This window comes from Sus scrofa, chromosome 4 (genome assembly GCF_054392235.1).
Source record: "Sus scrofa isolate SSC_HxYL_T2T_F1_AM1 chromosome 4, Sscrofa_HxYL_maternal_Yorkshire_Landrace_v2.0, whole genome shotgun sequence".
Classification (NCBI taxonomy): domain Eukaryota; kingdom Metazoa; phylum Chordata; class Mammalia; order Artiodactyla; family Suidae; genus Sus; species Sus scrofa.
Window position 1 is genome coordinate 10,521,914 of NC_139386.1, and position 12,827 is coordinate 10,534,740.

The window sequence follows — 12,827 nt, forward strand, 5'->3', positions numbered from 1 at the left end:
GATCCCGAATTGCTGTGGCTCTGGCGTAGGCTGGCAGCTACGGCTCTGATTCGACCCCTAGCCTGGGAACCTCCATATGCGGCGGAAGTGGCCTAACAAATGGCAAAAGACAAAAAAAAAAGAATGGAACCAGCTCCCCAATGCCGTGGAGCAGACACAGGAACCTTGAGTGTTCGTCCAGGTCCTCACTTGGCCCTGCCCCCTCCCCTCCCCTCCGCAGCCAGCCCATCAGTGCCACCCATCAGGGCAGGCAGGCCTGCAGGCAGGGGAAGGGGCTCTGCGGAAGGAGGGGCACTTGGGGTGATGAGGGCAGGCGGGGAGAGGGAGCAGCACCCGAGACTGCCATGCTCTGCAGGCTCCCAGGATCCCTCTTGGGTGGGTGCCTGGCGCTTGGGCTGCTCCCAGGGTGGAGTGAGCCAGAGAAGAGCCCACTCTGATTGTAGCCAGTCTCTGCCTCTCCTGGACAAGCCCACAGATCTGGTCTCGACGCTCCCTCGTCAAAAAGTGGGTCAAAAAGTCACTGTTTGAGGCCCATGTCCCCCAAAGGGGACTATGCCTGTCCCTTTGACCAGTTAGCTCTCGACACTGTTTCCTCCTCATTTTCACAGCCACCAGCCCTGTCCAGCATCCGTTTCAGTCCACGTTATCCGTGTAGTTAGAGCGTGTGCCTCTCGAAGGCTGGATCTTGTGCTCTGGAAGAGCAGGATGTCTTAGTTGCTTTGTGACTCCTGCGCCCTGTGCATGCCTTGCATGTAATAGATGCTTCGTAAACGCTCGTGTTTGGATGAATGGAGAGTGAATTAGTGACTGAGGGCCTTGCCCAGCAGACGGCCGGTCACCACCACCCTGCTGAATACTGGTGTCCCCCCACCCACAGCCCTGTGGGTGGTGCGCTGCTTCTGAACCTGGTTCCTTGGAGCCCCGTAGTGGTCCCCAGGCATGGGAACCTCACTCTTCTGGCCCTGCCCCCAAGTTCAGGACAAGATCCTGAGCCTACAGGACATCCCTCACGTCCTGTGACCTCGGAGGCCTTGCTGGGGAACAGGCAGTCACCACTTTAACCTTTAATGGCAACAGAAATGTCACGGCCCAGACCAGGGCTTGAGTTTGTAGTGTCAGAAATGCGTACTGTTCTGGCTTGAATCTTTTGAATTCCTTTCTGGATGCTGAGGGGAGCCTGTCCGCCAAATCCTATGTCCTCCGTTTCCAATTTTTGTCTGAAAATGCACCTTCTCACATTTGGTTTCCCCCCCCAGGTAACGACGTGGGTCCATCATCATCCAGTAAGACGGCAAACAAGTTTGAGGGCCTGTCCCAGCAGTCGAGGTGAGCGTCTCCGCCTGACCTCGTACCTCGGTGGGGGGATTGTCACGCTCCCATCCGTGGTGGGCAGGTGTGCCTCCCTAAGAAGACGCTGAGGCAGAAACACCCCCTCTAGAAATGTTCAGGGCTCTCTCGTGTTTATTGTTTCTAACTCAGTAGCAGCTTGATCTCTCAGCCTCTGGGAGCCCAGAGGCAGCGGGATTCCAAGGGAGCCGAGGGAAGGGCAGTGAAAACCGGGGGTGCTCTGTGGGCCAGGATGGAAGACACGTGCATTGTGTCTACTTTATTGGACTCTGTTTTCTCTTTGGTTGGTTTGGCTTTTCCTGCCCTTTTAAATGCAATTAGGATAGAAAGCGGGGTGTGGGGGGGGCCAGTTCTCAGGCCACCGGAGGACAGAAAAGGATGAATGAGGTCAAAAAAGGCCTCTTGGCAGACACAAGCCCAGCGCTTGGCGGCTCTTGCTCTCGGGGTCTGCGGTGCTCCCAGTGTCCTCTAAGAACCCTTACAGCCCCTCCTTGTTAAAGGAAAGGAGTGGATTCCAGCTAAGAGATGCCACCTGCAGTGCCGGCACTTTGGTGGTGGCGGTGGGGGTGGGGGGGCTTGAGCTTGTTTACAAGTCGTCCAAAGAGAGGAAAAGCTGCGGGAACGTCTGGAGGCGAGAGACCCAAGCTGTTGGCTCTGAGCGTCCCGCTCCACCCCTGACCAGCCTCCAGGGCCCTGCTGCCCGTCACTGAGGCTGCCCAGGCTCTGGCTTCCTCTTGTGAAAACGAGGATGACAAGAGGTTATGTCGCGGGGTCACGTGAAATGAGTTGCTTCGGGGGTGGCAGTCTGCAGGTGCCACGCGCTTTCGCCGTTAGCTCTGGGGAGAGGCTTCAAGAGGAGGAGCTGGGCTTCATCATTTGCGCGGTGGCTGTTTTCTTACGTTCCCTCTTGACTCCGTTTCGCAGACTTGAGAATAAAAAGATAAACCTCGGGGAGATCCAGGCCAGCTCCGAATTAGGGAAAATAGACTGTAGTCTTTTGTTAGAGAAATTGTGAAAGAGGTTTTAGCTAGACAATTCCCTAAACTCCTGCAGTGTCTTTGAACAACATATCACTATTGATTTTATAGCACTTTGAGATCCTAAATTAATTCTTATTTATTAACTAGCACTGCTTCTGCAAAGACTGCCCTTGGCCCAAGAGTTCTTCCTAAACTACCTCAGAAAGGTAAGATTTCTCTTTTTCACAGTTGCATGTAATTGGTACGTCACTATACCCTCCAATGGGACAGGGGTAACTGTCTCTTTTGGTCCCTGCTCTGCCCCCGATGCCTAGAGCAGCAGCTGGAGGCCTAGTTAATATTTGATCAATGAAGAAAAATATTGGAGTTCCCATCGTGGCTCAGTAACGACTAGTATCCATGAGGACGTGGGTTGGATCCCTGGCCTTGCTCAGTGATTAAGGACCTGGCGTTGCTGTGAGCTGTGGTGTAGGTCGCAGGTGCAGCTCAGATCCACATTGCTGTGGCTGTGGTGTAGGCCGGCAGCTGTAGCTTCAATGTGACCCCTAGCCTGGGAACTTCCATATGCCTCAGATGCAGCCTAAAAAGACAAAAAAAAGAAAGAAAGAAAAATATTTATATGCTCAAATTTTGTAATTAACAAAACACCGACTTCCAAAAAAAATTTTTAAGGAGTTCCCTGGTGGCCTAGTGGTTAAGGGCTTGGCAGTGTAGTGTCACTGATGTGGCTCTGGTCACTGCTGTGGCTTGGATTCCATTCCTGGCCTGGGAACTTCTGCATGCCACAGACATGACAGAAAAAAAAAGAAAACACCAGACTTTTCCTTTAAAAATACAGTGCTGGAGTTCCCATTGTGGCTTAGTGGTTGACGAATCCAACTAGGAACCACGAGGTTCCGGGTTCGATCCCGGGCCTTGCTCAGTGGGTTAAGGATCCGGTGTTGCCATGAGCTGTGGTGTAGGTCGTAGACATGGCTCGGATCCCGCGTTGCTGTGGCTCTGGCGTAGGCCAGTGGGTACAGCTCCGATTCAACCCCTAGCCTGGGAACCTCCATATGCCGAGGGATCGACCCTAGAAAAGGCAAAAAGACAAAAAAAAAAAAAATATATACAGTGCTTTTTCAGAAGATCTATCATTAGAATCCCAAGGTAGCATTTCTGCTCTTGCAAAAGTAAAGAAACCTAAGAACTCGTACCGGCCCTACTGCTTACTAGCTGTGTGGTCTGAGCAGGGGACTCAGAAGCTTCCATAAACTGCAGATTTCTCACCTCTGACGGAGGCCAGAACACCTGCATCACCAGGTTTTGTGAGGATAAAATGAGGTCAGGCTTCAGAAAGTGTAGCTTTTGCTGACCAGCATCTGCATGTGTCACTTAACACATTCCTCTGTGTTTCCTGTCAACTGGACACCTGATCAGACCCAAGTTCAGGCTTCGGCAAACTCCTTCCCAGGCAGCAGTGCCCTCTGATGGTCCCTCTTTGTTTGAAGTTCACAGTTGCTGATAGTCAAAGCCAAGATCCATCCATGACATGAAACAGTGTCCTCCGTTAAAAGCACTTCACGACCAGCCCGCAGTCAAGCTCGGCCATCGCCTTAGCCCGTGCCCGGCTTTCTCCCGGCCAGATGCCCTCTCCCTCTGACACACTCTGCCTTTGGCCTGTGGCTACGGTGCTGTTCTTCCCGCACGGACTGTCTGTCCTCTGCTGGCCCCTCCTCTCATCCCCAGCCTCCAGAGGGGCTCAGTGGGGTCTCCTCTCTTCAGACTCTGGGTCCTCCCCAGGGACCCTCCACCGTCTAAGCACACACACAACAGCGGGCATGACGCCCCTGCTCAGGTGTCTCATAAGCTTCTCAGCTTAAACATGTCAGGATACCTCTGACCACCCCCCCCCAAACTTGTTCGTCACCCAGCGTTTCCCACCTGATGCAGGCGATGCTGCCCAGTGCAGGGCTTGGGCCTTAAACCCTAAGGGAGAAGCCCAACCCCTTCCTTTCTCACATGAGCTTCCACACTGGCTTCTCCCTCCACCCTAATGTCCAGGCGCTTCTCACTGTGTCCTCCGCTCACTGTGGCCCCGGGGACCGTCCTCCCTCGTCTGGATTCTTTTTTTTTTTTTTGTCTTTTTGTTGTTGTTGTTGTTGTTGTTGCTATTTCTTGGGCCGCTCCTGCGGCATATGGAGGTTCCCAGGCTAGGGGTCCAATCGGAGCTGTAGCCACCGGCCTACGCCAGAGCCACAGCAACGCGGGATCTGAGCCGCGTCTGCAACCTACACCACAGCTCACGGCAACACCGGATCGTTAACCCACTGAGCAAGGGCAGGGACCGAACCCGCAACCTCATGGTTCCTAGTCGGATTCGTTAACCACTGCGCCACGACGGGAACTCCCCCTCGTCTGGATTTTTACAGTGCACGTCTAGACTGCCTGCTTCTCCCCGGGCTCCACAGCCTGTCCCCAACAGAACAGCCAGGGTCATCCATGTTACATCAGGTCACTCCTGGCCCATCCAGCCAGTGGTTCCCTGAAAAACAAGGTATATTTCTGAGCCGCCTCAGCTGGCAGCAGAAGGCATCGGGGATGCTGAGAGGGCCAGTGCTCCTGCCCTGCCCTGCCCTCCCCCCCACCCCTCCGCAGCACCTGCCACCAGCAGGACTCTCACGTGGACTGTCCTGGCCACATTCCACTCCTTCTCCCTCCCAAACATCACCCGTTTTTGAGCTCCTTTGGGCACCTCTTAAAAGGCTTAATTAAAGCCTTCTCATCTAGGGATCAGCAGCACAGAACCCTTTTTTTAAGTGAGTTTTAAAAGGAAATATTGAATTTTTTTAAAAAATGTCTAGTCACTTACGGAGCATGATAATGTGAGAGAATGTATGTGTACCTGGATCACCATGCTGTACAGTAGGGGGAAAAAATTGTATTGGGGACATAAGAATTAAAATCAAAAAAAAAAAAAAAAAAGGAAATATTATAGGAACTTCAAGGGATCTTTCAACCTGAACAGCGTCTCCATGGTTCTGCGCTGCGACCCAGCTCACTGGTCCCTTACATTCTTCTGCATCTGTCATCATGGTGAAAGCACGGTTCTGCATCATAGGTTTCAACATGCGTATTTCTCACGTGTTCGTGAGCTCTTTGTGAATGTCGTCAGGCCCCTTGCTCTTTGGCTAATTGGGCGCCATCCCTGGCCTTGGCACCCCCTTTTGTTGGAAATGTGTGCTGCGAGTCCTTCTCTGCCTCCTCCTCGGTTCTGTCCGTAGAGTCCATTTTCAGGAGCAGAACCACTGCAGCCGAAGGGAGGGCCTTCTCGGCAGGCCCCATTCTGTGCCCCAAAGCTTCTCAGAGGACCGAGTCCACTTGTCTCACCTGTCCTGCCTGTTGATCCAGCTGCACCATAACCTCCGGGGACTGGGGAGGGGCCGGAATTCTCACTCCTTTTTTATTGGTGGTGTGCCTCACTCTGGCAGCGTGCTGCTTGGTGTCATCCAGCTCTGGGGAGAAGCTTGCTTGTCTGCCCTTCAGAGTTAATGCAGTTCAGGGAGTTTCCATTGTAGCTCAGCGATAGTGAACCAGCTGGTATCCATGAGGATTCAGGTTTAATTCCTGACCTCACTCAGTGAGTTCAAGGATCCAGCATTGCTACCAGCTGCAGTGTAGGTCACAGATGGCGGCTCGTACCTGGCACTGCTGTGGCTGTGGTGTAGGCCGGCAGCTACAGCTCTGATTCAACCCGTAGCTTGGGAACTTCCGTATGCCCTGGGTACAGCCCTAAGAAAAAAAGAATTTTATTAATATGCAAATATTCTTGCTAAAACAGTGTATAGATAAAAGCAGATAACTGTTTTATTTGTGCAAAATATATAGAAAAGTCCAGAAGGAAATACATCAAAATACTTGAAATGGCTACATTTAGGCAGTAGGCTTATGGAAAACTTTAATTATACTTTTCATTTTTTTTGTAATCTGTTTTGTGTGTATAGTTGTGGGGTTTTTGCTTTTTCTTTTTTTTTCAATTCTGGATTAAAAATTTGGACATCCTGTTCTTGTATAATGGAGACTTAAAATCTTCTGTTGTAATGTGTTTACCTCCCAGGCTTCCAGCTCTTGACCTGTTTGCAAACAGGCCTCCGTGTGCCTGCACGGCGCTCCCTCTGGGTGGGGTCCCCTCTGTGTGACCCTGAAGGGGGAGGAAGGCAGGGCATCCCCCATCCAGTGACCCCTCTTTCTGGTTGTTTCCTGCAGTGGCATTAAGGAAAACAGAAACCAGCCATCATCTCTCCCTCGACAAAGCCGGCGTCCCGCCCGAAATCTTCCAGAAATCATCCCAGTTGGCAGAGTTACCCCTGAAGCCACCACCTGGAGACCTACCCCCGAAGCCCACGGAACTGGCTCCCAAACCCCAAATTGGAGACTTGCCACCTAAGCCAGGAGAGCTGCCCCCCAAGCCGCAGCTGGGTGACCTGCCCCCCAAGCCACAGCTCTCAGACTTGCCGCCCAAGCCGCAGATGAAGGACCTGCCGCCCAAGCCGCAGCTGGGAGACCTGCTGGCCAAACCCCCGGCGGGAGACGCCTCGCCCAAGGCTCAGCCCCTGGAGCTCACCCCCAAGTCACACCCGGCAGACCTGTCCCCAAACATCCAGAAGCAAGCGTCCGAAGACGCCAATGACCTGACGCCCACCCTGCCCGAGACACCTGTGCCGCTGCCCAGGAAGATCAACACGGTAGGTGGGGCACGGGGCCTGGGGGTCAGGAAGCAGGCTGGCCTCAGGACCTGCCCTCCCTGTGACCGCAGGGCCTGGGCCACTTACTCCCATTCCGTGAGCCTCAGTCTCCTTATGTGCAGAACAGAGCTGAGCCGGTGCCTGAGGTCATGGGCAATGAGGTGCAGAGAGGCCCAGTAAACACTCAGCTGGTGGCTGCCCTCCGGGATCCTGGTCCCCGGGAGACAGTGCCCTCGGGTTTTGAGCCTCTCCCACCTGCTCCCTCTCCTAACATCTTCCCGGAGGAGCTGAACGCAAAGCCCAGAGATGGTGCCCCAACAGAGAACTTGGCTGAAGTCTCCCAGTTTTACTGTTAACATAAATATGCACAACCCCCTCCAAAAAAAAACAAAAAAAACTTGTTTTTTTTGTTTTTTTTTTTTTTTTGGAAAAATGAAGCCCCCGGGAAGATGCAGGAGTGTGGTCTGTCCTGCCCAGGGCCCCACTCCCACAAGGGCCCAGCACCTGGGTTGAGGAGCACGGTTAGTTGGGGGGACCAAAAGCCTCTGCTCACAACCTCTTCCTCATAAAAACAATGCTGCAGTAAAAGGGTGTCACTTCGGTACTGAAGGAAGAGTGAGGAAAGTGGAACCCTCCTGCCCGGTGGGAGACGGTGTGCACGCCCCTTGCAGCTGCTTCGTCTCCCCAGGGCCATCCCCGGATGGCCAGGCACCACCCACAGCCCTGACTGCACGGTGTTCCAGTGTGTTCGACTCCATGTTTTACCATTATAGTATCTCATTTAACCCTTCCTGTTATAAACAGTTGCACACAGGCTTCTTTGACCCCAGCAGCTCCAGCACAGCCCGCGAAGGGGCCTGTGAAATGGAGCAGGTCTCCCAGGGTGACCCAGGGAGACACCAGTGGACAGAGAGGAAAAGCACGTGACCTAAAATTTTTAGATACACCTTGCCTTTTTTTTATTATTATTATTAAACTAATTACTGAGTAAACTGGGCGTCAGAAACAGCCTCCAGACATCATTTCTCTATTTCCAGCTTCCTGTTTGCAAAGAACTGGGAATCCAGCAAATGAAAAGTCTGAGTCAAAATGGGTCAAAAACTAAAGCATTTTGGGGAACTGCCTGGAGTCTCCCCAGCTGCGGGCCGCCCCTGCGGGGTTTAACCCGCGTGTGCTGACTCGGTGCTTTGCCAGGGGGGACTGAGAAATGTGTTTACGCTGCACGTTCAGCGTGCAGAGACTGGACGCCCAGCTTCGCATCGCCTTTCCCCAGGCCGTCTGCAGCCTCCACGAGCTGCCGTCGGGTGGGGCCGGCCACAGGCTTCATGGCTTTGGGCGAAGCTGGATCTCCGTGCCTATGCCGTTTGCGCTCCGATGGAAGTCATGGGTGCCACCCGCAGCCGGGGGCGCCTGCCCGAGGGCTGCCCGACTCTTACGGCAGAGGAACTGAAGCTCGGCGAGGTCGCGTCTCCCACCCAAGGTCGCTGTGTGCCTCTTTCCGTTCCGTCTGTCCTGTGGACTAAAACCCAGTTTCTTTCCTGAAGGGGAAGAGTAAGGGGAGGCGAGTGAAAACCATCTACGACTGCCAGGCCGACAACGACGACGAGCTCACCTTCATGGAGGGCGAGGTGATCGTGGTCACGGGGGAGGAGGACCAGGAGTGGTGGGTAGGTACCAGCGTGGTGGGTAGGTACCAGCGCGCCGCTGCCACGTCGGGGGAGCGCATGCGCAGCGCCCGCGCTTTACCCTGCTGATCAAACAGCAGCCCGCGAGCTCTGGGTGTGTTCCGGTTTTTCAGATGTAGGACGGGCGCTCCTGTGCGTCCTAGCGAGCTCTGCCCAGGCCTTAATCGGGCCCTCAGGTCTCTCCCTGTCAAGTGGGACACGTGCATCCTCATGTGACTTCGGGAGACGGTGGGAGGAGAGTCTTTCTGAAAGCTCCTTTTCCATGAAAACCTGCTGTCCAGGTGTCGGGAGGGAAAGGCCTTGTGCTCCCACAAGGAGGGAGGGCGCTTGGAGATCAGAGGTTCCTGGACATGCCCGGGTTCTGGGTGGCTGCAGGGGGGCCGATGTATCCACGGTGGTCCAGGCTGTGGGGGGCATGAGCCTCGGCGATGCCAGGCAGAGACGCGGTGGCGGGAGCTTCCTGCACTTTCCCACGTGATCGTTTTCCCACCCAGCGAGGAAACGCTGCTTCCTTGGCAGCCTGAGCCCCTCCCACCCAGAGGGACCCAGTTCTGTCTGCCGAGATCAGTGGTTTGCATTTGAGCCAACAGAGCCTGCTGGTATCAGAAATACACACACACACACACGTGCACCTCTGGCTTTTCCTCCTTTGGGTCCAGACAGTGACCTCTGCAGATTCTCAGTCACAGCTGTAGGGCTTTTCCTTGGACTGAAGCAGAGGTTCCAGCCGGGGCCAGTTTTCCTTCCAGGGACTTGTGCTAACAGCTGGAGGCCGGTTGATCATCGAGACCTGAGCAGGGCGGGTGCTGCCGGCATCTGGCGGGTAGAATCCAGGGCTTCTGCTCCATATCCTGCCTGTTTAGAAGAGCCCCCGGGACAGAGCACTCTCTGGCGCCAGTGTCAGGAGTGCTGGCTGAGGCTGAGAAGCCCTGGCCTGCCTGCCTCTCCCTCTCCCTCTCCTGCTAAGCTGGGGGTGGCCCCAGGCTGCTTCGGCCTCTCTGTTGGCAGAGTTGGGCCTGCTCTTGGCACGGAACCTGTTGGAGGGGCCTCTCAGACTCTTGGCAGAGAGGTGGACTCTGAAGTCCCAGTGTGAGTGACTCACGTCATGGCCCTGGATAAAGCGTGTCCCCTTTGTAAGCCTCAGCTGCCTCCTCCAAAAGGTGGGACATGAGTGACCCGCCCTCACAAGGAGGTCTAAGGACTCAGGCCAACCAAGAGCCCCCGAGGTGGATCGGCCAGGCCTTTCCATGAACGCCACCATCCGGGTGACCGCACACGGTCACCGTCCTGCTGGACAAAGGAAGCAGCCCTCAGCTGGACACCCAGCTCCTGCTCCAGCCCCCCTCTGGGTGGCAGGCACTTCCCAGAGGAAAAGGAGAGCTGGCCTCTGCAGTTGTCATTTGAAGCCAGTGCGTGTCATTGTCCTTTCTCGTGATAGGATTCTCTCCGAGGCACTTGATGCCGATGTAACTGAGATGATCAGGCGCTCTTGGCACATGACCGTGGCTTACAGATTTAGGCAGCAGACCATAAAACTTGCCCCCATCAATCTCAAACTTTCCCGGAGTTCCCGTCGTGGCTCAGTGGTTAACAAATCCGATTAGGAACCATGAGGTTGCGGGTTCGATCCCTGGCCTTGCTCAGTGGGTTAAGGATCCTGCGTTGCTGTGACTCTGGCGTAGGCCAGTGGCTACAGCTCCGATTGGACCCCTAGCCTGGGAACCTCCATATGCCGCAGGATCGGCCCAAGAAATGGCAAAAAGACAAGGAAAAGAAAAAAAAAATCTCAAACTTTCCCAACATCCTTTCACCCACAGCAGCCTGCAGTCAGGTTCTCAGTCCCCAGCAGCGTTTCCCTGGCGCCGCTCTGGGTGCTCCGACGCCTCTCCTTTCTCCCTGCAGATCGGACACATCGAAGGGCAGCCCGAGAGGAAGGGGGTCTTTCCAGTGTCCTTCGTCCACATCCTGTCCGACTAGCACCAGGCAGAACCTTGAGATTGTCCGCCTCCGTCATGCCAGACTGCTGCGTCCACTCCCCCTGCGCACACCGTGTATATAGCTGCTGTTACTGAACAGGGAGCTCGGAGGGGCCGCCTCAGGAGGGAACAGAGCGTGTGCTGTAAATACCTGTGGTCTTCTGCCTTCGCCAGTATTAGGGTAGCCTTGGGACCCGGTGCGCCTTACTGGTCTGCCAAAGCCATCCTTGGCATCTAGCACGTACATCTCTCTCCTTGCTGTTTTCCAAGCAAACCAACAAAAACAGGAATATAGGAACTGCTGGCTTTGCAAGTAGAAGTGGTCTCCAGCCACCGTCGAAGGGCATAGCATTGACTCCCTGTCCCTCACAATGCAGTATTCTCCATTGTGTTACTGAAAATGCAACATTAGCCAAGAGGTGGGTTCTGTTTTCCAGGTGAGACGTTTTGCTCCACGACAGACCAGCCTGTAGTTATCTGTGTACACAGTTTACAGCTCCAAAAACCTCCTTCGGTATTTATTACAGAAAAGTGCTCAGTTAAATGTAAGTGTTACTCCTTCAGCAAAATCTCCACTGACCCAAAACCTTGGTGGCATTTTGCAGTGCCCACAGCCTCGTGCAAGGTCAGACAAGTGGGTTTATACTGTCTTAAGAGGATGAGTGCCCGCCCCTGAGATATTACCTCATTATGCAAAAATAACATATCCTTCATAACTATTTTCACAGAAGTTTAAAACACATCTGATGAAGTTCAACTTTCAGGAACCAAGGACTGCCAGAAACTGTTAGCCTCTACATTATGCATGCATTTAGAAGCTTACCTGAAATCTGCCTTTTATAAAGGAATAGTGTGGTTAAGTTGAACTGTACTTTTTTAAACTCGATTGCCATTAAAGCAGAAATTATAAGGTTGCAACATTTGTTTCTAGTCAGTCATTTGGCTTCCTCAATGAATTTACATATCATATCATTTTATGAGTTAACATCCTTCAAATGTTCCTGCCCCTGATGTGTCAGTTTTCAGTTCTTCGTTTTGTTCTTGTTCAATTTAAACTTTTAAAAGATTGTTCAAGGAGTTGATGACTTCGAGTCACTTTTGCACACCCTTGCCCTGCGCTGCAGAATCCTGGTGCTGAAACCAGCCTTTGCTTGTTTCCACTCTCTCCACAAAACCCCAGTCATAGATAAGTTCTCCCATCTCCAGCTCTGTGCAGTAGACACGTCAGCTTCAAGTCAATTCATAACCAAGTCTTTGAACGCTGCTATGAATTGCACTGTGAAACACGCTCTTCCTGCCGGGAATCTGTGCATGCACACGCGTGCATGCACGCACACACACACAGACACCCCGTTTTCTTTGCTCCTCCCGGCCTTGTTCATTAGAGCTTGTCCGTCTTGAACGTCAGGCTGAATTCGGGAAAGGATTGGAGTCCTCTCACTCCACGGTGGGGCTGCTCTCTCATTCTGAGGCTCCTGTGTCGTTCTGGCGTTAACAAGTGCTTAAACTGCTATGTTGGCAACAGCACAGAAAACTAATATTTTTAAGCAGATAATCTTGGCAGTGAGTGAGAAACATTCATTTCACAGAAGCACAACTCCCAACCAAGCCCTTAGGGAAAGTCCTCTTTAATAGAGTCACATGCTCAGTGAATATTAATTTAGTTCTGCTTAAGTGATTACTGTGAGAACTTTGAATAGCCACCTAATCAATAAACCCTGCATGACAAACCTGCAACTATCTTATCAGCTGTTATTGGCAAGTGATCTTAAGCAGTTGCTTCTTCAGCATCACGGCACGTGTGAACCCCACACAAGACAAGAACGGTCGGCGCCAGCTGACGTGCTGGTGTGTGTGGCTGGCAGTGTTCCCAGCCTCAGAATTTCAGCCGCACGGACATCGGAGCAGGAAGTCACCGTCCCCAGTTACTTCGTGTCCCTGTTCACTCACTCTGACTTTCTAAGTCACATTAAAGCACTGTTCATTTTTGTGGCCTGCAGTATTTTCAGCTGATCTCAAAATAAACTGATTTTTTAAAAAAAACCCACAAAAGCTAGGTGTCTAAAATTACAGAGTCATGTTACTCTTCTTTCCCTTTCAGAGCAACTTTTACAC

The 12,827-nt window shown here is 53.0% G+C and overlaps 1 protein-coding gene across 14 annotated transcripts in view; it reads left to right on the plus strand.

The window, feature by feature from the left end:
* ASAP1 (ArfGAP with SH3 domain, ankyrin repeat and PH domain 1) overlaps nt 1-11,630 on the plus strand; it is a 344,867-nt gene extending 333,237 nt beyond the window's left edge. For all 14 annotated transcript variants that reach the window (XM_021088909.2, XM_021088918.2, XM_085021651.1 and 11 more), the window contains 5 exons: nt 1,257-1,326; nt 2,475-2,533; nt 6,573-7,051; nt 8,596-8,718; nt 10,639-11,630. In XM_021088909.2, the coding sequence (XP_020944568.1) occupies nt 1,257-1,326; nt 2,475-2,533; nt 6,573-7,051; nt 8,596-8,718; nt 10,639-10,713 (806 nt within the window). In that variant the 3' untranslated portion in view covers nt 10,714-11,630. The remainder of the gene's footprint in view (nt 1-1,256; nt 1,327-2,474; nt 2,534-6,572; nt 7,052-8,595; nt 8,719-10,638) is intronic.
* The last annotated feature ends 1,197 nt before the right edge of the window (nt 11,631-12,827 follow it).